Source organism: Xiphophorus couchianus, chromosome 1 (genome assembly GCF_001444195.1).
Source record: "Xiphophorus couchianus chromosome 1, X_couchianus-1.0, whole genome shotgun sequence".
Taxonomy (NCBI): domain Eukaryota; kingdom Metazoa; phylum Chordata; class Actinopteri; order Cyprinodontiformes; family Poeciliidae; genus Xiphophorus; species Xiphophorus couchianus.
In genome coordinates, this window is record NC_040228.1 from 14,198,398 (window position 1) to 14,226,230 (window position 27,833).

At 39.7% G+C, this 27,833-nt stretch overlaps 1 protein-coding gene across 8 annotated transcripts in view; it reads left to right on the plus strand.

Moving 5' to 3' along the window:
* Positions 1-27,833, plus strand: part of scn8aa (sodium channel, voltage gated, type VIII, alpha subunit a) — a 54,928-nt gene that overhangs the window by 15,627 nt on the left and 11,468 nt on the right. For 4 of the 8 annotated variants that reach the window (XM_028020571.1, XM_028020563.1, XM_028020580.1 and 1 more), the window contains exons 7-21: positions 3,327-3,548; positions 3,787-3,850; positions 4,768-4,909; positions 6,546-6,749; positions 6,839-7,120; positions 8,497-8,811; positions 12,020-12,155; positions 12,401-12,639; positions 13,845-14,018; positions 14,136-14,492; positions 14,582-15,055; positions 16,261-16,378; positions 17,047-17,201; positions 18,363-18,536; positions 25,068-25,190. In XM_028020571.1, the coding sequence (XP_027876372.1) occupies positions 3,327-3,548; positions 3,787-3,850; positions 4,768-4,909; positions 6,546-6,749; positions 6,839-7,120; positions 8,497-8,811; positions 12,020-12,155; positions 12,401-12,639; positions 13,845-14,018; positions 14,136-14,492; positions 14,582-15,055; positions 16,261-16,378; positions 17,047-17,201; positions 18,363-18,536; positions 25,068-25,190 (3,179 nt within the window). The remainder of the gene's footprint in view (positions 1-3,326; positions 3,549-3,786; positions 3,851-4,767; positions 4,910-6,545; positions 6,750-6,838; positions 7,121-8,496; positions 8,812-12,019; positions 12,156-12,400; positions 12,640-13,844; positions 14,019-14,135; positions 14,493-14,581; positions 15,056-16,260; positions 16,379-17,046; positions 17,202-18,362; positions 18,537-25,067; positions 25,191-27,833) is intronic. The other 4 variants (XM_028020604.1, XM_028020597.1, XM_028020624.1 and 1 more) reach the window with 3 other exon arrangements.

Here is a 27,833-nt window from a genome sequence, read left to right on the forward strand (position 1 = left end):
GTATGTGTTGATCTTTACAATTTAGTAGAAGGACAAGCAGAAATTGCCACTCTACCCCTTAACCCCCTAAAAATACCTATGAGGAAAAGCTTCAATACGACTGGAAAACAATGCTAACCCAAGGATAACGTCCCATCACGTTCAGTGGAAATAATGGCTTGGGGGGAAAACAAAAATCTGCAAAGATCTTTGCTAAAGAGCTGCAGCCAAGTTTTCAGTGTGAGATTCTGTTTAAGCAAAAAAGGTAAAATGTCTTTTTTTACACATCTTTACCAGAGATGCTTGCGATCTTTTTAAGCTCACAAGCCCACCACATTAATTGGTCTTTATCATCACTTACATTTTGATTGGCTTCAAGCTGTCTCAGTGTACACGCCAAAACTTCATACCAACATGAGACTTCAGCATAATCTAAATTTGGATGCAAATTGCGGTAATAAAATAAGAATGAAGTTTAAAGAAAACACACCTGAGGTGTTTTAGAGATCAGTGTCAATCCAAAACGTCACAGAAGTCACATAAGTCCGGGTTCCATTTAAGCAACAGCTTCAATCCCCGCCTTTTACCTGCTTTTCAATAAGTGGATGCTCTTTTGCTTTAGAAAATACTCAATACCGCTTTTTGAGAACAAAATCAGGTTAAGAAGCATGAAGATAAAAATAGAGGACAGCTTGTCAAATTTCCCATCGCTACTTTATCTTGTCCTGAAAGAGTAATGTGTTTTGTTGCTCCTGCTTTTGCTGAAGGCTGAATTGGAACGAGAGGATTCCTGTTAGCAGGACCTAAACTGATACTTATGAATAGTTTTCGAGAGATCCCACAGAATATGTTTATTATATGTGTATGAAGACTGCCAAGCCTAGCTTGTGAACATATCTCTTATGCTGCATGATGCTTTTCAGTCACTTGCTTTTATAATATAAGCCTATAAAGAGCTTGGCTGACAAATGGCATTGAAAGTTTGATTTGCCCTAATTTTTGTTTGGTTATCAATTTTTCTTTCTCTTTATTTTATGTTTTTTTTCAACAGCTGTGAGATAGAATGTCTCTCAGAAAATTACACATGTCGACATTATAAATGTTGGGGATTCAAATCATACAACAACAAAAAAAATGTCGAAAGCATGTATTAACTCTATATTTTAAATCTAGAGGGGCTTTGTATTCATTATGTGGATATTAATAATGTAAAGTTCTAATTTAACATATACTTTATGATCTAGAAGTGTGTTTGTGGAAAAACAATTTTTCCATGTTGGGAAACCAACATTAAACCAACATTCTCCTTGCCTTTACATTTAATCACTTCTGGCAGCTGCTTAGCTTGGCATGAAAAATACAGAAAATAAGGCCTGCTCTATCCAGAGATGCACAATCCATGCTAGAAGCAACGTTTTAAAAGATGCTTGATAATTATCTTTTAATAGAATGGATGATGTTTTACACAAGGTTTTGGGTTTTCAAATCTGAGCATTAAATTACTAATTAGCATTTATGTTTTTTTTCTTATAAAAGCCTTATAGTTCTGATCTGTCTAGTGTATTTTATGGAAATAAAAATATTATTTACTATACCTTTTCATTTCTAAAGAACTTTGTGTGTAATGAAAACATTGCTATGACTCCTTTGGAAACATTTAAGTCTTAAGTGTTAGAAATAAGGATTTTGCAAGTTCTTCTTTTTGATATTCAAAATATCAAACCACGTAGTCTCTGGAAACAAATCAAATATTTTAAAATCATATGCAGGTTTCTCCCTGGTAAAGCTAACTGGGTGCTGCTGGATGTTGACACACACTTTGTTCTAAATCACTCAAAAAATTAGGGATGCACAATTTATTTGAGTAAATATTAAATATCGACCATAATAGGAGTATTGATATCAGAAATCAATATTGGCCCTAATGTTCACATTTGTGCATCCCTACAAAAACAGGATTAAATTGATTATGTGTGTACATTTTCAATTTTTAAAATAAAAGGTCAGGCTAGCAGTCTCTCCAGTGTTTAAGCTAGGTGCTATAGGCTAGTGTGGTTGGGGTGTTTAGATGCCTTTTATGGTGAATTACTCAATAAACTCAACCAAAATCAGTTCTGGCAATCTTTTTATAAGATAAAATCCTATTTTTGAGATTTTTAAATAGAGATGTTCTTCAGTTATTCTTTGGATTGAGTCAGGCTAGCATTTTACTAAGATTTACAAGTCAAAGCTAAATGGCTGCTGGACCACAGTGTTGAGGTGTAAAGGAAGTAATTATTTTTTACCTTTTTAGATTTACTAATCAATAAAGGCCTGTTTTCATTAAAAACCCAACCACTACGGATTTTTTGTGATATGGTTTCACTATATGGGATCTTCTCATTAAGAAAATGACGAACAGCAACAGACGCAGCCAAGCTGATGACGCTTTTACTAACAGTCTGAGTATGAAAGACTAAACTGAGGGCATATTTTATTAGAACATATTGCATGTACCGCCGGTAAAGCCCACTAGGCTGAACAGAAAAGAGGGTGTGGGTCGCCCAGCATCCCTGTTTGAGTTGCCTGTGGACCCCATTGTGAACGCTGCCAGAGGGATGCCTGTTCAAAGAGGTAAAGTTGCTTTGTGTTCACTGAAACTGTGGATGAGACAGGTCGCAGGGCCACAGTATGGGGAGTCAGTGCTTTCATAAATGACGCCTTAAACAAGACAGTTCAAGAAAGTGCCTGCAACTGGCACTGGCATTGAATTGTTCCTGTTCAGCCTTGGAGTTTAAATGACCTGCATGTGGTTTCCAGCCCCCTGCCTGTGCCTCAGTCCCTCCTCATAGCCCCTCGTTGTGCTGCTGTGCTTTTTTCCTTATGGATTTCTTTCACTATTTTGCAGCCCTCCCCCTCTTTGATTTTTTACTTATTGCTGTTACTTATTGGCAGTAATAACAAATTTTCCCTCAATATACATGTTTTGTCTGGATCTAAAAAGAGTGGAATGGCTTCTAAATATTTCCTGTTTATTGTTCTTAAGATGTTTTGTTTGTAATTTGTAATTTTATGATTTTTAAAAAAATATACATTTACCCTTCAAGTCATTTGAAAATTAAATATGCAGTTGAATTGAACATGTTATAATTTTATTGGAGAAGGCTTTATTTTCAATAATAAATTAATAAAATCTATTGAAAATATCAACACTGTAAAGCCATAATTTCCAGCAAGATTAGATTTTTAAAAGAATAGCTTGTTGAAAATTAGCAGCTCCTATTTCACCTCCGTGGTTTGTGTCCGTGTGTGTGTGTGTGTGTGTGTGTGTGCGCGTGCGTTTGTGTGTGTGTGTGGCTGCCCACCAGGCCTGAAGACCATTGTGGGAGCTCTGATCCAGTCTGTGAAGAAGCTTTCAGATGTGATGATCCTCACCGTCTTCTGCTTGAGCGTGTTCGCCCTGATCGGCCTTCAGCTCTTCATGGGGAACCTGCGGCAGAAGTGCGTCATCTGGCCAATCAACCTCAATGGGACTTACCTGAACAACGGCAGCAAGGGCTTTGACTGGAACGAGTACATCAACAACGACAGTAAGTAGAGGCGAGGCTTTGCCACCGGTGACCTGGCAGCGATGTTGTGGGTGAGTCAGGCCATATGCTGGAACGGGAAAACAACATGTCGGTTTGGCAAAACTTACTGGCTTGAAATGAAATGCTCCTGGTTGAGTTTGTGCGAGCAAACTGAAGTTAGAAATTTAAATACACAATTTAAGCTGCAAGAGAAGACAAATTAAACAGTTAATTATTTATTTATTTATTTTTTCTGCAGCCAATTTCTACTTCCTGCCTGGTCAGCTGGACGCTCTGCTCTGTGGGAACAGCTCCGACTCTGGGTAAGATGACTCCTGTGTCCCCCTCATCCAAAAGCAATTATTACTCCCAGTGACTTGCACAAGTACTCATGTCCCTTCAAACATACTTACATATTATTGACATTACACCCACAAACTTTTGTGTCTTTTATTGGAGTTTTTTTGTGTGTGTGTGGCAGAATAACATAAATTAGCACATAATTGTGAAGTAGCAGGAAATGGTGCACAGTTGTCCAAAACTTTCATAAATAAAAAATATAGGTAACATTTCTTTGGGTACAAAGCACCAAAATTTAGCGTACTGGCCAACGTGCAGAATGCTTTATGAGGCGGAGAACTAAAACACACCATTCCTATGGTTGAGATCATCATGTGTGAGGATACGTTTTTCATCCAGGACAGTGCATCTGGTCCGAGAGGGTAAGAAGATGGATGGAGTTAAACACAGGGCACCACTGTAAGATAATCTGGTAGATGCTGCAAATTCCACCTGACTGATTTTGTGCAATCTGTGCTAAACTGTTAGAGAAATACACCTGAAGACATGCAGCTGTAACTGCAGTAAAAGGTGGTTCTGTATTCACTCAGGGAGGTGAAATGTGCTAAAAATGCTTATCACACAAACTTTTTACTTAAAAATTATAGTTGTGAAAGATTTTATTTATGGGTATCAGAATAAAAGGGGTTGGTGAGTATATGTGCATTTTGGGGTTTTTCTTTTGAAAACCATGCGTGATTTCCCCTCCATTTTAGAATTATGCATTATTGGGATATCATTAAAAATTCAAGTTAAACTTTTGAAAGGCTGTGAAGCTTATCTCTGAAATTGAAAAAAAAAAAAAACACATTAAGGGCTGTTCATAATTTTTTAAGACACTGTCCTCGGTAAACAGCGCTGGATGCTCTCCTCTCATTCTGTGTCTCTCCTCGCCTCTCAGCCGCTGCCCGGAGGGCTACATGTGCATGAAAGCTGGGAGGAATCCAAACTACGGCTACACCAGCTTTGACAGCTTTGGCTGGGCCTTCCTGGCTCTCTTCCGACTCATGACGCAGGACTTCTGGGAGAACCTGTACATGCTGGTACGACAGATGCGTTAACCCGTCCAGCATGCTTTGCGACACAACACACACCTGTCTTTCAAATCATCCTGCTTAAGGATTATATAAAAGTACTGAAGTGATTAAACCATTATTACCAGATTCCAAAGGTGAATATATCAATGTGCCAATTTTAGTCTATAAATTATCAAGTTAACTTGAATTATCATTGCAATGTTGTAACAAGAATATAATTTTATTCCTGGCATTTTTGAAGCATTTTGATCTGTTAAGCAAAAAATAAATAAATAAATAAAATGCCAAATATCTCGAGAAATATAAACATTGTAAATCTAGAAGAAGATGACTTTCTGCTTAAATTGTGGTAGATCTCCATTTTCTTCATCTGCTACATTTGACCTGTTCAATTTAAAGTCTGTATCCCAGTTTCTCCCCTCTGGCCAGACTTCTGGACCGTTCAGTGCTGAGTTTAATATAAAATGGTGGCAACACTCCTGACGTCAGCTCTATAGGATCGAATGGAAGGAATAACTCATGAAATATTCAGAGCTTTGTAATATGTAGTGAACGTGGAGGGAAACTTTAGACCTCATTGAGATTGAGAATCATAACGCATATTTGTTTTTCTGTTTGAATTTCAACACCGAGCTACAGGATATGGCCGTCTCTGCATTGAGATTATTTATGAGTTTACTGGATGTTTCTTCTTTAGATAAATCTGACAATAAATTCTGACTGATTACACCGTTTCTTCAGTTTAAATTGACCTTGTAGAAATAAATGTTGCTTCTTTTATGGAAGTATAAAAATGGCTTCATTTATAGTTGATGTTTGAGCAAAGTTCTCCTCCTTCTTTCTCATTTTTGCCTTAAAAACTATGCATGCATTTTCATGTCAGGAACTTTTTCACAGAAGTGGGTGGAGTCATATGACAAACTTTGAAGATCCAGTCAATGTCACAGCTGCATTTCTACACAGACTGCAGTCGGTCTAGGTCAGTGTTTCCCAACCCTGGTCCTCAAGGTACACTGCCCTGCATGTTTTAGGTATTTCCTTGCTTCAGTCCAGCTGATTTCAATTGATGACTGATTTGCAGTCATCAATTGACTGATTGTTGAACTGCAATCAGTTGCATCAGGCACATTAAAGCAGGGAAACCTCCAAAACATGTAGGACAGTGTGCCTTGAGGACCAGGGTTGGGAAACAATGGTGTAGGGAGGTTTTGGGTTGACATGTGTGAAACGCATTGCAATAATTTAGAGATATGAAACAAAAGCAGGAATTGAAATTTGCATCTCAGGACGAGAGACAATCTGGCAATATTTGTCAGAGGGCAGAAGCATGATCGAACCAGGGATTTAACATGATTTTCCAGAGTAAAACCTAATTCAGAAGTTGTCCCAAGGTTTCTAACCGAAGATTTAGCCAAATAACCAAAAGGCCAAAGGATTCTTTACTGCTATTTTTTCTGATTACTTCAGTTTTCTCTGGTCACATATGTGACATAGTATGTTTGACTCAACAGAAGTAAACATTCATCCCCATACAAGTATGTGGCACTTTTCAGCAGCTGGTTTAATTTTTCGGATGAGTCTCGTATTAGATGCCATGGATCTGATATGTTCCCGTTTTCCAAACTCTTCTCGCTGCTACCAGACCTTGAGGGCTGCAGGAAAGACCTACATGATCTTCTTCGTCTTGGTGATCTTTGTGGGCTCGTTCTACTTGGTGAATCTGATTCTGGCTGTGGTAGCCATGGCTTACGAGGAGCAGAACCAGGCCACCATGGAGGAGGCTGCGCAGAAGGAGGAGGAGTTTAAGGCCATGCTGGAGCAGCTCAAGAAACAGCAGGAGGAGCAGGTAAAATCTCTGCAAGACCATATTTTTAACTTATTGAGGGAACTTGTTTAATTTGTTCAGGCTTTACTTAACTGCCCATTTCTCTCCAGACTGCGCCCCCTGCAACCTCTGCTGGCACGGTGTCGGAGGATGCGGTGGAGGACGACGGAGGAGGCCGTCTGTCTGTCAGCTCTTCGGAGATGTCGAAGCTCAGCTCCAAGAGTGCCAAAGAGCGCCGCAACCGCAAAAAGAAGTGGCGGCAGAAGGAGCAGGAGAAGGAGAAAGGCGACAGCGAGAAGTTTGTGAAGTCCGAGTCGGACGACGGCAGCAAGAGGAGCCGCTTCCGTTTCCCTGATAACCGCTTGGGTCGAAAGTCTTCCATTATGAACCAGGTGAAATAAAATCCCAGGAAAACTATTTCTGCTTTATTTTTAATGTAGCATGAACTACAGCTGAGTTAACCAGCCTTAACTCAGCTGGTTAAGGCTGAGTCTTAAAAACTGACATTTGAGCAGTTCGGGCTGCTGATAGACATCCTGTAGAGAAATTCTTTAGTTATAATGGCATAAAACAAATACATCTACATACAGATAAATATAAAATATAGATATGTGAGAAAATGTAATAAAATTGCTCATCTTACCAACCAATATCCCAGAATCTCCATTCTGTGCTCCCCATGGCTTATTTAGTTAATTTAAGTCTGTTATTAAAACATAGATATTAGAGTTTAAGATTTGAAATGCACAAGATGTGGTTTTTCACATGGTTTCAAATGATGAACCTTATATTAGCTGTAGATGAAGGACATGTCCAGATTCTGAATTATTTACTGCAAATCATGAATTTTTCAGAGAGCAACTCTGCTGCTTTATTTTAGACTTATTTGGACTCCACTGGTTCCTACATTGCCTTTCAAAAGTATTTGTACATTTTTTACGCTTTTTAATCCCTTTGTCACACCATCACCACAGTCCCTGATGAATTTAAATGGGATTTTAGGTGATAACACAAAGTATCACTTACATTTAAAGTGGAAGGAAAAGAATACACAGTTATTTTTTTTTACACTTCTAAATAAAATCCAATGCAAACCGCTTCCTTCAGAAAACACAGAATTAGTAAGTCCATGTATGTGTTATTATAAATACAGCTGGTGTGGTGATACTGCATACCTGTCGAGACATCATCCACCTAAACTAAGAGCTTTGAAGCTTAAAAGAGGATTTTTAGAAGCATCTCTGGAGCCCTTTGTAACTCTGGAGGAGCAGCAGAGATTTGTAGCTCACACTGCAAAAACATAAAATCTTACCAAGTTTTTCTGGTGTAGTTTTGAGCACAAATATCTCAGTACACTTGAAATAAAACAATGCAAATGCACAGCTTATTATTTAGACTTTAATTTGCAAAAACTGAAAAGTAGGTGTAAATGTCCTTCCACTTTAAAGTGTTGCCTAAAATCCTAAAATTACTAAGAAATGTATGGTTGTATAAAGAGGTTCAAGTGACATGAATACTATATTTGCCCTTTGTGAGGTCCTGTATTTTGTATTTTTGAGTGTTTTTACCAACCAAACCTGTTTATGAAGCAAAATGTAAAGAATAAACATGTATGTTTTCCTGATTAGAATACCTCTTATCTATCCTGGAAGAACAAAAATATATCACCCACACAATCTAAACCTCTACCCTGTGTGTCAAACAGTTTATGTAAAAATTATATCTTCTTCTTAATCATTATTCCTCTTCCTCCTTCTCCACCGTCCAGTCCCTCCTGAGCATTCCCGGTTCGCCTTTCCTCTCCCGTCACAACAGCAAGAGCAGCATCTTCAGCTTCAAGGGCCGCAGCAAGGACATGGGCTCCGAGACCGAATTTGCCGACGACGAGCACAGCACGGTGGAGGAGTGCGAGGAGCGCCGCGGCTCCCTCTTCAGCCCCTACCGGCGGAGCAGCTACACCGGTTTCCACGGGAAGAGGAACAGCACGGTGGATTGCAACGGAGTGGTGTCGCTCATCGGCCCAGGGCCCGGTGGACGCCTTCTGCCTGAGGTGAAAATAGATAAGGCAGCTTCTGACAGCAGTGTAAGGAAGTCATTGAGTAGACTTATCTAGGCATGGCCCCCCCTCTCGTCCGTTACGTTTCTTTCTGGCTCTCTTTCTTCTACTGTCATCTTTGCAAGTCCGTATGTATCTCTTGGCTAAGCGCTCGCGCCTACCCTCCCCCACCCCCTGCAGTGTATGCTGCCCTCCAACAGCAGGCAAAGGATGGAGAAATTTAATTTAATTACTCAGACTGGACTTAGCCATCAGCCAACCATGCTTTCAGATATTAGGTAATCTGGGTCTGCAAGTAACTTACCGTACAATGAATTTTGTCATAAGAAATGAATGCTTAAATATATACTTTTCTGTGCAAAAGTAATGTCCTTGTACTTTGCATTCAAATACTCAGACTTTCCTGTAATCTTTATAAAGTGGTCAGTATCCGTGCTCTCTAGGCCTTAAATGTTTCTCTTTGGGCTCAGGCATCTTTCCAGTGTTGACAGTAACAAAGCCAATATTGTGCTTGCATTAGTGTAGGAAAAAAAGAAGAGCTTTCAGTCTGTTTTCAGCTTTGAGCTGTTGGGGAATCACCTTGCTGTCGTTTAACTACCGTTTTGTGTCTGTCAAGATAGTACGATTCAGATACTTAACCAAACAAGCAGGACCAAATTGTGTCTTTGGCAGGCTGAACACAACTAAGTCTGAATTCCCTGAAGAGCTGAATTAAACCTGTAAATGAACTTTATAAACCAATCTGAGAACGTTTAAAAAAGAACTACGTGAAAGATTGATTTCTGCATATTTCCTATTTATTTAAAATACACACTAAATTCAAACAACTCTTTAAATGTTCAACAAGGATATGAGAGTTAGTGATTAGTGTAATCAAAAATTCAATTTATTATAAAATACACTTAGACCGTCTCTCCAAATTAAAAGAAACGCAAATTAGCAACCAGAAAAAAAGGTACTGAAAAATTCTTATCTATGGTTATAGATTAGAAGAGTTTTATGACAAGAAAATAATCATTTAAAATATGACCTTGACTGATTAAAGATCTAATATTTATTGTGGGTTTTATTATTCTCTTTAAAGCAGTGGTTCCCAAAGATTTTCTGGGCCCCCCTATGGATTACAATAAAATCCCCCACAAAACAGAAAAAAAAATCAACTGGGCACACACATCATTCAACCATAAACCTAAACACATATTTTGTTTTCAAACTCCACTGAAGTTTATTTCACACTTCAGGTTGCAACAAAACTATAAACCATCTTTACAGTAAAACACTTTTGTGTAACTGTTTTTCTTTTTTTCATCCATCCATACCGCTTCCCGTGCCCCCCCTGCACTGGCACTGTGCCCCCCTGGGGGGCGAGCCCCACACTTTGGGAACCACTGCTTTGGAGATTGAAAAAGGGGTTTTCTCCTTAAGTTTTAGTTTTAATTGCCAATGTCAGTCTGGCAGAAAAAGCAGATAGAACGGATTTAGTTAGTCAGAATCACAAACATCAGAGATAGAATCGAGAAGAGCGACTATCTGGGTCAGAAGGGCTGAAATTGGGTACTGTTGCCAAAAAATAAGGTTGCTCTTACTGTTTTCACATTCAAAGCTGCTAAAGTGTTGGTATTTCAATAAAACAACAACAAATAAGATTTACAATCAGCATATTATCGATATTTAAAGTTACGACTAACCTTCAGATTATTGATTGTTATAGACTATAGGCAAGCAAAAAAGCAGTTCATGAAAGGTTCAATCTGGGGTGTTTGTTTGTACTATAATTGGTTCTTTGCGAAGTTGTTTGCTCCAGGCAAAAAACTGGCTCATCCCCTGAGGATAGGAACCTTTTTTAGTCCCTTTTGTCCTGATTTGTGGGTCAGGTAAGTGGCGTCATAAAGCTACTTCTTCTCTGAAAATTGTTAGGTATTGTACTAAAAATGAGAAACAAATCAGCCAAAGTAAAAAAAAGACCTTTAAAATATCTTTAGAATGCATAAAGGTGTGGATCATGACCGCTTAATAAAAGTCTTTTGCAAAAAAGTCTGACTAATTAGAAACAGCATCTTTAGAGGGATATATTAAGATTTTTGCATCGTCATCAAACCTTATTCATCAGTTCATTTACAGAATCACTAAAACTAACACTTAGGTCAAATCCTGGTTTAAAAAAAAACTTTTTCATGCATAGGATGGGATGAATTTTCTGTTTAACACTCAGTTTTTGTTGGCAAAAACTACCTAATGATGTGTTAATGTGCTTCAGTGTGTTGATGTGTTCCTCCAGGCATCCAGGTCCTCTGCTATGTGTGGGTAGATCTACAGTAAGAGGCGGAGGACATAGGGGACCAGCACTGTAGAGTCAAAGACATTTTTATCTGCTTCCCTAATTCCCCTATACTATACCAAAGCAGATATAAAAGTAACAAACATAGACACACACACACACACACCATCCTCTTAGGCCTTCATAAAATACCTAAAAACAAAACAAAGGAGGGTTGCTGTCCTTGTCTGTCTTTACCTTTCTCTGTTTTCCAAAATCTCCCCCTGGTCAACAGTAGTGAATTAGTTTCACCTTCCTCTAGTTAGCATGGTTTAAATAAGAGCTAAATTAGAACACGCATGTTGTAGAAAAGTAGAGAAATGGTTATGTTATCTGTAGTTCTCCTCTCCTTCTCTTTGACTTGGAGCATGCTCATGCATGACAACTGGATGGATCTGAACTACCTGCCTTATGACTTGATGGTTGCAATATAAGTTGTATTATTCAAAGTAAGAAGATATTGTATAACAGCATCTATTTGCAAGTGACATAGAAATGGCCAGAATTGGGAGACTCTTTAAAGAAAACCCATAACTGATTATATTGCAATGGCAGCAAAGCCTCCATTATTGCATGACGTGACTGATAATGCATTCATGCAGAAGCAGTTCTCCCTGCTCAGTATCTCACAACCCATTAATTATCTAATCTGGATGAGCAATCGCATTCAAACACAATTAGGTCAAATAGCCCTGGCCCACTGCTCCCACTTTGGCTGAGACCTGCATGAATTTACAGCATACGCAGACATAAAACGTCAAACAGGCCCTCTCCCCCGTAACTGCCCAAAATTCTGATCCTCAACTACTTAGCCTACCAATGCTGTGTTGCACTTCCCTCCGCCGGCCACCGGTGGTGCTGTGGGATGGGGTTCATGTCGTCTCCATGGGTGCTTGATTCTTCCTCTCCTCCTGACAGCCAACTACTGAGGTTGAGGTGAAGAAGAAGCTGTCGGGCTCCCTGATGGTGTCTGTGGACCAGCTCAATACCTCCTTTGGGCGGAAAGAGCGGGCCAACAGTGTCATGAGCGTCATTACCAACACATTAGCGGAGGGTACTGCCACTTTTAACCCAGCTATTTTACCTGCTCTTTCTCATTCTTCTTTAACTAGGGCTGCACTCATTGGTTGACTAGTTTTGACATGAATTTCCTGCTTATCTGCTTTGCAAATCCAACAATACCAGATACATACAATGCATACAATTTTTTTGTATCATATTATACCATTGCATGCATGCAGTATGCTCTCGCATGCCATTATGTTTGGTTTTGATCTATGATCCGCGCTATGTCTTCAGAACTGGAGGAGTCTCAGCGGAAGTGTCCGCCATGCTGGTATAAGTTTTCTAACACATTCCTGATCTGGGAATGTTCCCCAACTTGGATTAAGATCAAGGAGATTGTAAACTTGATAGTCATGGATCCCTTCGTGGACCTGGCCATCACTATCTGTATCGTCCTCAACACCCTCTTCATGGCCATGGAGCACTACCCCATGACGTCCGACTTTGAGGACATGCTGTCTGTAGGCAATCTGGTGAGTGCTGGTTTTCTGTTCTGTGTCTTTGTTACCTGATTCACTCACGAGGAATCTTTTCAACTTCTTCTCAGTAGCTAGATTGGTGTTATTTTTGGACTGCAATTGGCAGCAGCTTTCATTGTCTACCTAGAGTGGAGAGAGAAAAGGGAAGAACAAAAAACAACAAAAAAAGCAATGTCAAACTGCGTGCAGTTTTTCTGGATTTTTCTTCTCTTCACTTACATTCACACATTTGTTCCCAGGCCTCTGTCTATCTGTTTATCTTTGATTACAAGAAAATCCTGTTTTCTGCAGTGGGAACAGCCTGTCTTTCTGCTGGGTGGCTAACTACTGGGAGGCCAGTATTAATATTTTATGGAGCCAGATCGATGAGCTTAACTAAATCTTGCCTCTCATTATTCCAGCTTACTCTTGACAATTTCGAGTGTGTGTAAATATGAGCATGGGTAGCCTGTTGTCTGTCTACATTCAGTTACTCTTACTGTAGATAGTCTGTACAAGAACAGCACTTAGTCTTTTTCAGTATTTTACAGATAAAGGGATCTTTGGCCATTCCTTTTTGCACAATCGCTCTGCATCATCCAGAGTCCTGGGTCCTGTCTTTCGCGTTTGGTCTAGGTAATGCCAGATCAGTTTTGTCTGGTGAATCTGCAAGACCCAATTACAAATGATGTCAAGGTATTTCGAAGATGTCCTGATGCCGTACACTATAATAACTTTCCCATGTCCTTTGGAAGATGGTGCTGGCCATCACCTTAGCAACACAAATTGACCACCTTTATTAACAGTGAGGTCAAGGTGCATGACTGATGGATCCACATAAATTGTGGGATGGTGTAACTTATAGGACTGTTGATGCAAAGGAAAATTCAGAAACCAGTACGGTTGGGACTTCTGGACCACTGGCACCACTGCATCAGGAACACTTAAATCTGCAGCTGAAAGCCATGTTGCCGGCCCATCATGTGCAGAGGCTGTCTTGAATTTGACTCCTGATCTTGAGCTATCTCTTCCCCTTCTCTCTCCATCCTCTCTCCTCTCAACTCACTGTTTATTAAAGGCCGCTGTGCCAAGACAATAATAGAAAAATGGCGCTCATATCACCAGCCGGTTTTTTTGTGAACTTTCCATCACCTCTCTTTCCTACAGAACATGCTGCTGAGTCTCATTTATTTGTTCAAATCATGTCTCCTACCCCGTAGGTGTTCACAGGGATCTTTGCAGGGGAGATGCTTTTCAAGCTTGTGGCTATGGATCCGTACTACTATTTCCAGGAGGCCTGGAACTGTTTTGATGGATTCATTGTGACGCTGAGTTTAGTGGAGCTGGCTCTGGCTGATGTTGAAGGCCTCTCTGTGCTGCGGTCATTCCGATTGGTGAATACTTATTTTATCCCCCATCCCTCGCAACACCCATTCTTCAAAATCCCTTAAGTAAGAGTGTCACTGTGCTTCAATGTGATGACTAATCTTTCCACCTTTTCCACTCTTCAGCTGAGAGTGTTTAAGTTGGCCAAGTCCTGGCCAACTCTCAACATGCTGATCAAGATCATTGGTAACTCGGTGGGTGCCTTGGGAAACCTGACTCTGGTGCTGGCCATCATCGTCTTCATTTTTGCTGTGGTGGGCATGCAGCTGTTTGGAAAGAGCTACAAAGACTGTGTGTGTAAGATTGCTGCTGACTGCGAGCTGCCTCGCTGGCACATGAACGACTTCTTCCACTCGTTCCTGATCGTCTTCCGGGTGCTGTGTGGAGAGTGGATCGAGACCATGTGGGACTGCATGGAGGTAGCGGGCCAGGGAATGTGCCTCATCGTGTTTATGATGGTCATGGTCATCGGTAACCTGGTGGTAAGCGCCCAACCTGGTATGCTGTTATAATGTTCCGCATATTGAAAAATCAATACTCATTCATCAACTTTATCCATGTGTGTTCCAAGGTGTTGAATCTGTTCCTTGCCTTGCTGCTGAGCTCGTTCAGCGCAGACAACTTGGCTGCGACAGATGACGACGGCGAGCCTAACAACCTCCAGATCTCTGTCATGCGCATTAAAAAGGGCATTGCCTGGATAAAAGCTAAGGTGCGCATACTGGCGGCGAGCCTGCTGCGGAAACCTCCCATGGAGGACGAGCAGAAGCCTCTGGAGGACATGTGTGACACCAAGGTGAACTACATTGGCAATCACACCGGGGTCGACATCAAACGTGACCTGGATTACGCCAAGAATGGAAACGGGACCACCAGCGGCATCGGCAGCAGCGTGGGCAAGTACATGATTGATGAGGACCACATGTCGTTCATCCACAACCCCAATCTAACAGTCTGCGTGCCCATTGCTGTTGGAGAGTCTGACTTTGAGAACCTCAACACAGAGGATTTCAGCAGCGAGTCAGACATTGAGAACAGCAAAGAGGTTAGTAACTCGTCAAACATACAACAATCCATGGAAATAAAGTGCCTTAAAAAGGACTTTTACACACTTTGTCATGTTACAACTATAAATGAATTTATTGGCATTCTATTGGCAATGTTTTATGAAGAAATAAGCTTAAAAATTTGCCTTGCAATGATAATCAATTCTCTTTACCCTAATGACCCTGAAAAACATCCTGCATCAGATATCTCCTGATTAGTAAAGGCCACCTGAGTGTAATGTAATGCCAGCCTAAATCCAGCTGTTCTGTGACAGCCTCAGAGGTTTATTAGAGTACATTAGAGAACAAACAGCATCCATCCTCACCTTGAAAGTAGCTGGTGGCAATGTTATGATATAGTGATTTCTTCAGCAGGCGCAGTGACTCAGGTCAGAACTGGTGGGAAGATGGATGGAGCTAAATGCAAAGGATTCCTGAAAGAAGCCCTGTTTGAGGTTAAAAGAGAAAAGACTTGAGACCAGAGCTGCAGTGGGATAGTTTAGATCAAACAATGTCATGTGTTAGATTGGCCTAGTAAAAATTCTGACCTACATCTAATTAAGAATCTGTGGCAAGACTCAAAAATTACAGTTCATAGATGCTATCCAGCCAATCTGACTGAGCTTGAGCCATTTTCCAAAAGAAGTTTGTTGTCACATAAAACACTTGAAAAAGTTAAAGGAGAAGACACTTTTTCAAGGCACTGCAATGATCCAACTGATGTTGTTTTTATGCATTTTCTGCTTCTCTTCACTGTGAAGTCTTCTCACTCTGGACGGTAAATGGTTGGGTGTGGCTAGCTGCTGTGCTGTGTTCAGACTCTAATGTAACTCCATTACTCTAGCAACGTCTTGTGTGACCGAATTAAGCAGACAGAGTAGAAGAACGGATGCCCGCTAACATGTGTCTCCTGATAAAATGCATTTAAAAAAACTTTCAGTGCAAATGATCTGCCATTTGATATTCTATTTAAGTGGTCATCTGGATAATATCTGATGCTCTGGATTGCTGTAAAGTGGTTCTCACTACAAAAAAAAAGACATTTCTGAGTTCAGTTTTTTTCCACTTAAATACTTAATAAATGCAGCTTTCCTAAACAGTTCTGCAAGAGCTTCCTGAGATTTTTTCTGTATTTGAATCTGTCTGTATGCATCAATAATGTTTATTTGCATCTCTGCACAATTTTGCGTCTGCTTATCTGCAGCTGGACGACACCAGCTCGTCAGAGGGCAGCACCATCGACATCAAGCCAGACGTAGAGGAGGTGGTGGTAGTGGAGACGGTGGAGGAATACATGGAACCAGAACCATGCTGGACAGACGGTGAGGCCTCTGCTTGCACTGCACCCCATTACCTCCACTCCAGTCCACACCAGCTTCCCTCTTGGCTGGATGGGAAATAGAAACCGGCAGGATTCCAATACGAATGATCATTCATGCGTGGTCACTGCTCATCAGTCTGTCTGTCCATCTGATGCTTATCTATACAAGCAGAACTTCCCTGGAAAAATAAAAATGGTTTCTCCCTTCAACCTTAAGTTGCTTTAGCAACTAGCAGTGCAACCGTGAAAATCAAATTTAACTGGAAATATCTTCAAAAGCTTTCTGTTCAGGATAAATAAGAACAATTGTATATATTTTTGCAAAATGCACCTCCAAAATATATCATGGTAATAAAATTTTGTTGTCAAGGAAACATTTGTCCAGAAAAAAAATTAGGGGACATTAAGAGTCCAAAACAGATATTTAATAGAATTGGTTTCAGCTTTTAAAAAGGTTGGCTATGAAGATGTCCCAATCAAGGCTGTTAACCTTATGCAATATTAAAAGTACAATTTAAATTGAAGACAACTAGCAGGTATAAAATATGTATTCACTCAGGCCCAGGAAGATATCTATTTTTAGACACGGATCAAAACACAGGACAGGACTTTGCATTTAATATTTCTCGCCACTCTTTTTTTCCCCTTTCTTCCCCTGTGTGTTTACAGCCTGCGTGGCCAAATATAAATGCTGCGACGTTGACATCACCATGGGCTGGGGGAAGAACTGGTGGTTCCTGAGGAAAACCTGCTACCTGATCGTGGAGCACAACTGGTTTGAGACCCTCATCATCTTCATGATCCTTCTCAGTAGTGGTGCCCTGGTGAGGAGGACTTGCTTTTACCTTTTGCATTTTTTGAAAACAAAGAAATAGAATTTTCTAGTATAATTTACCTGCAAATGGAGCTCCAATCAAGTGATGGCCGGTTTCTGATTTCTTTGGGATGCACTTCAGTTGCTAAATGTAAACAGTAGAATATTTATTTCTAGCCTACTTGCCGTGATTGTACACAAAAGAACATTTATTCCTTTAAATCAACGACAAAAAGGCATTGAATTGAAATTTACACTGTCTTTACCATCTTCTTAATATTATTAGCAATTAGCATGTGTAGATAGCATCAGTCTCCATGTGTCTTGCTTAAGAAATCTAGACTCTTTCCTTAATGCTGAGATTTCCAAGATTTCCAAATCTAGCAAGTTCCATGACAGAGATTGAAAGATTAGATAGATAAAACAGAGCACTGTTGTAGTATTTTCAACCTATCTACTGAAGTCTGAAGTCAATTATCGTCCCAAGATTAGCTGAAAATAGAGGTAAAAATGACTAAAACAGCAAAACCACAACATCTTAAACTTAGTTCAAACTCAGTGAAGTCTAGCCTTCACTTTTAGCAGCCCATAGTAAACAGCCGTCTTGCCTCCAGAGAAACTAGTTCTGTTTTCAACGTTTCTGATCCCTCTGCTTTGATTTAAAATACCCTAAATTCAGAAATTAGCTAACTTGAAACTTTAAGGACAAAGTTTAGTTTGTAATAAGTGGCACAATCTGATAGCACTTGGGTATTCACCGATTGGAAAAAAGATTTGAATTTTGAGGTGAAAATTGTTCAGTTTTGATGATCAGCCAATTTCATGGTGCATTTTTTCTTTTGTTATTTTGAATTATATTAAAAATGAGAAAGAAAGTTTTGGTCAGACTCCAATGTTTTTGTGAAAGTAAGATAAATGGAGAAGTAGGTTTGACAGCCTGGTTGGTGGAGGACCTTCAGTGCTTGTGACTGATGAATTGTCCCATGAGTAAATCAAGGTATCTATTTCTGAATAGGCTTAGAGCTTAAGCAACTAAAAGTGCTGCTAAAATGAATCCTGTAAATTATTACCTTAAGGTTTTGTTTAAATCGTTCATGCAGAGGAGGATTTTGTCCTCTTGTTTTTGTCCTGTCATGGCCGTGTCTGTCTTAACTTTTCTGCTTTTCTGCAGGCCTTTGAGGATGTGTACATTGAGCAGAGGAAGACCATTCGCATCATTTTGGAGTACGCCGACAGGGTTTTCACCTATATCTTCATCCTGGAGATGTTGCTGAAGTGGGTTGCCTATGGCTTTGTCAAGTATTTCACCAATGCTTGGTGCTGGCTGGACTTCTTCATTGTAGATGTAAGTTAAACTCTTCCTTTTTCTATGTGTGCAAAACATTTGAGTAGTTACTTGCTGAATCACACCCTGGTTCAACAACAACACACTGTTAGACTCCTATAGACTGTAAATGAGCAAAGCAAAATCTTAACTGCAATATTGCTATGACAGTTTAGAAATATTTGGTTGTTTTCTATTAGACTGTTTAAAATCAAATTAAATGCATTATGTAGCATTTGATTTGCATTGTTCTATGTATGTGTTGCCCTTTTTGTTGTCTATTGGGTGTGATTATGTTTAAAAGGTCAAGATATTTAATAAATATCTGCTTCATGGTTTGCACAAGGTGAGAGGATGTTTTGTAGAATAACATTATCATGTTTTGCAACTTTTGCTACAGAGATAATGTCACATGCCTCTTTCGCCTTTTACAAATCCATCCAGCAACACTTTGGGAATCACTCTGAGATGCTTGAATATGTTCGCCACACGGTGTATCTGTTTATTTAGGAAAAGTCCATTCAGACAGATTTTTGCTCAGACAAAACTTTGTGCTGGGCTCCCACTGAGCCTTGAAAAAAAGGTGCTAATGTTTATTTATTTTTTTGGCTTGATTAAATACAGAAATACATAAAACTGAGTTTATGGAAAGTACGTTCTTGCTTTCTTTATTGTGTTTTTAAATAATTCATTATTAAATATACCAACCTTATTCCTGGTGGTGGTGCTGCTGTAGGATGGATTGTGTTTGGTACTAAAGCAAGAGCTGCAACAGAAAATTGTTTTGTTTTGTAGGGATGCAGGTTTTTGAATCAGCTGCTGTACAGTTTAGCCAAATTATGTTTTATTTAGTTGCAATAATCATACACCCTGTCCTGTTTAATCTCAGACATGTCGAATAGAAATAGAAATTGTGGCTTCAGCTGGTTACAGTTGAAAATGGCCTTGAAGATTCACTGGATTTTATCTGTGATCAGGAGATTATTTTCCATCAGTTACCAACAGATGAGGATTCAAGATGAACGTGAAGAAAGAAAAACATTTTTAGAAACCACCAAAAGCAGTTGTGGTCTTTTTACTTGTTACCTAAATCCCACAATGGAGGAAAATGCTCACCCCGCTCCTTGAGCATTCACGCATCACCAGGGATGAATGATGAGTTTCTGAAAATTGTTTCATCTGCTCGGAGCAGATCAAGTTTGATTTTTAGGTGTCAGAAAAACAATATCATGCATTCTTAATATCGATTTTGCAGAATAGATTTTTTTAAAATAATGTAAGCAAAAACATTTCCATTGGATTTTTTACTTGGATTCAAGAAGCAGGTCAAAAAGAGTTTTAGATGATGAATATGGTATAGTAACACTATAGAAAATGTAAAACGATCCTCTGTTGATATGTTTTTGATAAACCAGCCATATTCAAGTCATACTCAGAGCAATGGAAGTGTCAGATACATGTTTCTGTAAAACCGTTAGTGTCTGATGTTTGATATGTGCCTCTGTCCTCTCTGTGTACTGCTCTGCTCTTTGTCTCAGTCAAGACAGAAAGTCAACAACAGAATATCTTAACTCTATTCCTTGGCCACTTTGCACACACCAATCAATGGATTTAATTGTATTTATTCCAGTACTAATATTTGATGATTTTAAGACTTTTTTTCAGTATTTTATTTGAAAGAAATATGTCAATTTCATTGCCATACTTCTTAGTAGAAGTATGTATTATTCTTTGAGTATTTAAAATATTCAAATACATAAAGCATAATTATTTTTGCTTACCAGCTTGATATTGCTTGATTGAGCTCCTCCTTAGTGGCACAAGTCTATAGAATAAGAAATCAGATTTTTGACATTCTCCTTGAACTAACCACCTCTCTGCAGTGTCCAACACCTCAGCCAATACCTGTGAATGGACTCCTATCAAATCAATTGCCAGAAGTTGTCTGCTGGATTATTTTGAGCTCCTCTGATATCCCCCATTTAGTATTCTTGCATGTATTTTATCATATTGCATTCTCAAATTTAACTTTATAATTTATGAATATGTGTAGCCTAAAATAGAAATTAAGCAGACTGTTTCAGCTAATTTTAATTAATAATGTCAAAGTTTGCCTATATCTGATTATAGAGTTTGTATTGATTTTAATTACAGCATAACATTCAGTGTTTCTGGTTATTCCAAATGTAGATTCCCTTCCTCTTGTGTGTCGTCTACCCAAAGTACTTCAGGCAATGCGGGGGTCATGCTTCTCAAGATGTTAAAACATTTTATATTGAGTGACATCCCTCTTCCCCTCTTTATCCGTCCTCCTTTCATTCCCTCCTGGAAGTGTAACCTCAGGATTGTGGTGATATTGTGCTGAGATGGTAATGATGGTGGGTGACAGGCAGCTAGCGGTAAGTTTGGTCTTCACGAGCGCTCCCCCTTTTGAAAAACAAGAGCTAACAAAAGCAAGAAAACAAGTTCTTGATGAGTCAGGGCTGTTGTGGCCTAATTGTGCCTCTTCTGTCCTGTGTTGTGTGGTGAAAACATTGCCATTGACTCATAAAGGGGGGCACCATCATTAGACCAGCCTGTTTCTTTGAGTGTGACTCTCTGTATGGGTTTTCTCCTCCTTATTTCCCTGTTACTGTATTTTTTTGTTGCCCATTTCATTTTTGTCAAATTTTTCATGTCAGAGGAAAGTAAACTGTGTATGTTGAAGGAATTGTTTTACTTTTTTATTGTTGCTTTATTTAGTTTTTGAGGAGGGTTTGTGTGACATAGTTTTTAGCAGTCTACAGTAAAAAGAGGTTAGAGATTAGCGAATCAATGATGCATTTTATTAGTGAGCCAGAAGACAACTGAGTTTTTCACAAACAAATATATTAGCAGAGAATATGTATTAATCACTCGTCTGTAGCATTCTAGTGTAACTTCATTTTCAAACTTTACTTCTCTGCTGACACTGATGGCATTAGCAAGATCAATATTAAAACCTACGTACAAAAATTATCTTAAGTAGTTGCCAAAAGCAAAATTTGGTTAATGGATCCTAAGAAACCCTCCTTATTTTGACAAAAATAAGCAGGGAGTCATAAAATATAAAGTTTCTAACTCCCGCTGACAGCTAGCTAATGCTAGCTATTAGCTAAACCAGAGATTCAGTTTTGGCTGAGGTTCAAATTTCTGTCCTTCTCTATGACAATACCACTGGCAGCAACACTTTGTCTTCTAAAAAACAACATAACTTTGATGTTATATTTAGCAAGTGATCTAGAGTTTTTTTTTTTTTTGAGACTCTGTGAAAAATAATTAGCGTTCTTAAAGGCAACACACATTGATGGTGTCATTAGAAAGTATTTGGTCAAATTGTTTGGCCCTCATATCAAAGTCAGGAAATAGTTTCCTAGAAAATGTAGCATTTTACTGCAAAACCCTGTAATCTGAAACAACCTGAATTTGCTGTAGAACGGTTTATAGTGTCGTTTCTTATTTTACTAAAGCATCTTGTAACACTCTTACCGGTCTAGTACATAAAGTAAACTTTTGCTAATTTACAGAGGAAGGACCAGAAACACTGGACCAGTGTACTATGGCAGCCATATTGATTGCAGTTTGCTGCACAGTTAGCCTAGCAACAGACATTATTTGGCTAGAAAGCTTGCTACAATGTAAAGAACTGCTTCGTGCAAAATTGATGAAATATCTAAATGTTTAGGATAGCTAACAAAACCTTGAGTTTTAGTTGTTTAGATTTTGTAAATTTGCTTTTTAATAGGCTATGGTATGAGTAGGTTTTAGCTTAACTCCATCATAATTTCTTCTTTATTCTCTGAGCAGAAAACAGTTTTGACTAGTTAATATTGGATGTAGGAGGCAGACTGCTCATCACCACTTCACACAACTTACCTCAACAAAAAGAACTATTACTTAACCTCAATCTTATAGCATAGGTGTCAGGATCCATTCATCTTTCGTTTTCACTCATAAAGCTGTCATGTTTTGTTGTGCTTTCCTTTTGTTTTTAGTTTGCTTTTGTTTGGTTTGTGCTATCGTCATCATGGGATCACAGCCCCAGATGTCATTGGCCTTGCCTTGCAGAGCTCTGTGAGAAGGACGCTGAGACAGTGAGGCCACTACCGCAGAGCTGGCCCAGCTGGGGGCCAGAGCCCAGGGGCCCCGAAAGGGGGGCTCTCCAAAGGGGTCAGGCTAAAGGTGACAATTATCCCAACACTGTAGTTTAGATTAAGGCAAAATCTTTATTTAACTGTGTGCCCATCAGAATAGCTGCTTATTATTTTGAAATGCAGAGTTTTGGATTCAAAAGGGGTTATGCCACAGAGAAACTGCTCTGAGCAATGTTGGCAAAATCTTAACGAGAGCCCTGTCTAGATGTCTGTGACTCGATGTTTCAGCAGTATGGGGAATCCTCTGAGAGGAGAAAGACTGAATGCATTCTGACATCTACCCAGCTGCTCTTTTTGACAGTCATTCAAATGGTTTACATGCTCTACCTGTTGTAGTTTTTCGCTGATAATTTCATCAGTCAAAATGAAGATTTTGCCAGTCTCAAACCTCCCTCCGTGATTTTGGTAAGCTTTGGATGTTGTGTACTTATTGCAGTGAGTTTGACCAGTTGGTGTCGGTGGCTGGTTGGAGGTGCTTTCACATGTGTTTACTGTTGATATTTTTTCCTTATTTGTAAGGAACTGGGACACCCCCTGTGCCACTACTTGTAGCATCCAGCTCAGCAAGATTAATTCAAGGGAGGAAATGAGAATGAGAGAAAACATTTTTCGTAGCAAGGATTTCGTTTTTTCCTCTTTAACAAAACAATATATTTTATTATGGTGATTGAAAGACTATTTCTTCAACATGGAATTAACCAGTTTAGATTTGATCAACCCACACATTGTAGATTTTGAACCAGACATCATCAAATGCTCTTTTAACTCTTTAAAAAATTTTAATGCTACATAAGGCATTATGAGACTGTCACTAATACCTGTTGATGCATATTTGACACATACCTATAATCTTATTGGAAACACTTTGCCACCATCAAATGTTAAATGTTTGGCAAGTTATAACTAATGTCCCTAATTTATTTTCTTTGGTATATTCAGATTAACTATATCTTCCTTATTTAGCACAAATTATTTATTTTTAATATAACTATATAAAGTGTTAATAAAACGCACTGATATGATGAAAGGCACTTGTTTTAAAGTATTTTGTGTAAGAGGCTTTTGAATCATATTCCTGCGTGCCTCTCAATGAAAGACTTCATCTTGAAAATCTCTTCCTGTAATGGGGTTCCTAATGAGACTTCCTTAAGCTACACCAGGTGCTCAAGTCCCGCCACTTTCCAAAGAACATTAGTGTAGCTAATGGACCACACTTCCCATTTTCCATTTCTTCCTTGGTCAACAATGCAATCCTGTGTTAAGCCCAGATCCAGCTACACAGCCTCAAACCATAACACTGGCCACTGCAGATAATGTTCCCACTGATTTGATTACTTATTCTTTTGAGATAGATGCAGTGATGTTTGTGGGATAATGACCCTACTTAGGGATGCATTGAGTGTCTTTAACTGTGGTGGGTCACTTTAAGCGTTTCTTAGCTGTAGGAATCGCTGGGTTTGCAGATGCTGGATGGGGATCAGGGGCTGCACCAGTTTCTTTAAGATTATGTCCTGTTATTGTTGTTAACTGTGTGTAACTCGACTGTATTCTGTGTTCTTTTGTCCTTTCAGTGCCATCCAGTGCTAATAACTATAACCGGTGTGCCCTTGACCTCCATCCCTGTTTTCTTGTGTGTGGTTCATGTGACTGTGGCTCTCCTTTTTTGACTCTAAACACTGTGTGACAAGTTGATTTGATGTCTGAGAAGGAAAATGACTATATGACACTCTTGTACATGCTCACCTGTATTCTTTCTCTTAGGTTCCATTAGTTTCTCTGTCTTAAATTATATGGGAATTTATGCCTGAAGAGCGACAAGGAGAGACAATGTTAGAGGGGCAAGGGTAAGGCTCTCAAGTCTGTTGGGTTTTTATCAGCTTCCACAGGGCAATCTCTCTCCTTAACCTCCCTCCCCAAATCCTCCCCCTCTGCTCTTCCAGTCCTTTCACTTGTATCTTAACCATGTAGCACTCTTCTCTCTCCTAATTTACCCTCTGTTTGAGTTTTGTGTTCTTATCTCGTCTCTCTTTCTCTCTCTCTCTCTTGCTTTCTCTCTCTGTTTCTCAACCACAAATTTCTTTGCAGGTACACAGGACTTTTCACTTCTCGTCAACAACCCCAAAATAACAGCCAAATCCCCCTAATGGCCTACTGCTACTAAAAAAACATTACCACACACGCAAAACCTATACTAAACAATGACCTTCTCTCTCAGTGTATATACATGTATAAATGCAATATTATACATGCATATACATGCATAGATTTATGTGTGTGTGTCAAGCAACTCTCCGCCTACACCAGGGCCGTCTCTCTTCCTTAGTGAATATTCTCACTTCTAACAGTTTGGAACCTCTTTTGCTTCTCTGTTTTTGTGTAGGTGTCTATAGTCAGCCTTGTAGCTAATGCGCTGGGCTACTCCGATCTAGGGCCCATTAAATCACTCAGGACACTAAGGGCCTTGAGACCCCTCAGAGCCTTGTCACGTTTTGAAGGGATGAGGGTAAGATCCAAAGCTAAGCAGCTGATCCTTCCGCATGCCCATTCAACAGTTTAAAGCATGCTAGAACTGATCTAAAGGCAAAGTAAGAGAACAACAGAAAAGAAAAATCAGAAAGTTTGGGGGACTGGTTCTAGAAAGCTAGGAAATGAAAGCCAAAAACAGTCACCTTTCCATGCGCAGTGCTGCACCATGCCTTTGTTAGACTGAAAGAATAAGTCATGATGCAGCTGGGAGTAAAGTAAGAGCGAAATCACATTTATTTGGATTGGATTTCTTTGACAATTAAACGTTTTTCAAAAGCCTGCAGAAAATCGATTTGCTCGAAAATCAGAAATCTAAATTTTTCCACAAAAGCTGCCTCATCACATCAGAGACGAACTAAAAATTCAGACTACCTCATTGTTTTCTTTCCTCACTGATTGGCCAAAGTGAATGTGAAATTGGTCAAAGCTAACCTAACTTACATGTCATCTCATAGAGCATTCAAACCAACAATTCAATCAACCACTGCTTTCAATTGAGACCCCCCCTCCACCCCTCCACATACCCCTCTTCCTCTTCTTCCTCCTCCTGCTCCCATAACCTCCTCCTTACCCAGTTCACACCATTCCCCAATGCACTGAGAACAACCAGCGGGAACCAGGGGGAGCTGCAGGACACCAAAACACCTCTGCCCAAAACCAGTCACACCAAAACCTTCCCCTTAGTGGAGTCTGTTTTATGCAGGTAATTAGCAGAAATGACTCTCTGCAGGAGTACGTCTTGTTTTTTCAGCAGCCTCATCCAGTGCTGGTTACTGCTTGAATGGCGCTCTGGGTGAGCTGCATCTTCAGCGCCCCAACAACATCCTAACATGGTCCTTATGCATTAAAACACTGAAAATATCTTTTCTTTTCGCAAATGGATTAAAGGTTTTGTGTAATTGAAGTTGCTATAGAGAATTTTAGAAGAACATAGTTCAGGTTTGACCAGTCAAGAAACTTTAGATTTTGTGTTAGGGAAACCCTAACAAAGTCTTTAAAAAGATACAACAAATGTTACCCAATGTTTTAGTTTTACTTTTTTTTTTTTTTAAATATCTGCTCATCAAATATTTTATTAAAACAAACAAATTAGTCTGCTAATGCATTTTGGAAAGTCTCCTGGTGTAAAGTTATAGAAGTCACAGATGGCTTATATGTGAAAAACCCCCCCACTGCTCTAGCCACCCCCTTGGGTGTGCCGCCCTGAGCAGTAGCCCATACTCCCCATATCAAAAGCCGCCACCGTCTCCTCCTAAAAATGTGCAGATCTGATTGGTCATCCCTGTGACTGGTGTACCGACAGTTTGCGCCTGGTTGTTGTCACCCGTAGTTCACTCTTTCTGAATCTCTCGATGTCTCAGTTCAAGCCTCCGCTATCTTTCACTATCCTCATCCGCTAGTTTGAGATACTCCTCGTTAGCTCAAACCTTCCCCACCTCCTCCTCTTCATCCCCAGCTTCCTCCCTTCTCCTTCACCTCCCCACCCTCGTCCCCCTGTTTTTCCACTCCACCTCGACCCCGTGTGGCTGGGCCAGTCCGCTGAAGGGTCAACACACTCTTTCCCGCTTGTCCAAGACTTTTATACATCAGAGATGGAGACATAAACCACACACTCACAGAGTTGTGGCTTTGGGTAGAAAGTATTTGCTAAACTTCTGCCGTCATCAGATGTTGGAGTGAATCATCTGACTAACTGATCTGCCATCAGCAAATTCTGCAGGCAGATTTATAACTTTCCTACATCTTACATGCTGAACTCTTAAAAGCTATTTTGAAGCCATCTTGTTATTCGCGCATGCAGGCAGAAGCTTAGCAAATATGCTAGGCAGCCATTTCACTGACAACATTTCTGCTCTCATGTCATAGCACCAGACACTTTAGCATATACAGCAGTCTCTGGGTTCCTGTTGCCTTCCACTCCCACAGGCAGTGAAGCTGGGAGGCAACAATGGGCCCAGTTAAACTCTGACATTTGAGTTCTGGGTTGACAGTGGCCCGCAATTTGACAGCTGCTAGACAAAACCTTAACCACACACAGAAAATGTGTCTCCTGTATCTCCCACCACCCAAAAATGACAATCAGGAGCCGAAGGCCTCTGAAATTAACAAGGAGCCTGATTCCTTTAAATTGTAGATATCCAGCGACTAAAATGTGATGCCATTGCAAATCAGCAGACATCAACGCTTTTAGGCCCTGGATAAGCTTTACGGATGGTTTGCTGAAACTGAATTGGTTTTAACCAAAGACCTTGTCATTTTTGGGGCTGAAAAGCATTCCACATCAACTGTCTACGGTAGCACCAGTGCCCCTGTGAATTAGTGCATTCACTGGACGCACATGGTGAGAAAGGTGAGGGCGGCCCAGTAATGCAAAAATGCAAAGGAAACAAAATAATAATTTGACCCTGCTGTATCAGTTTCTTTTCTTTTTTTTTTACTATGTCTATGTTCATAAATTGAATTACTGTTTTGTTTGAACTGAAAATGAAAAATTGGAGGTCAAAACAATAAATAAATGAGTGGGGAAGTACATGAATGGAGAGATGACACAATAGGAAAGAGATTTAAAATGTTAAACTGATGAGAAAATATGTTATCTTTGCTTCTGCATCTTGTCACT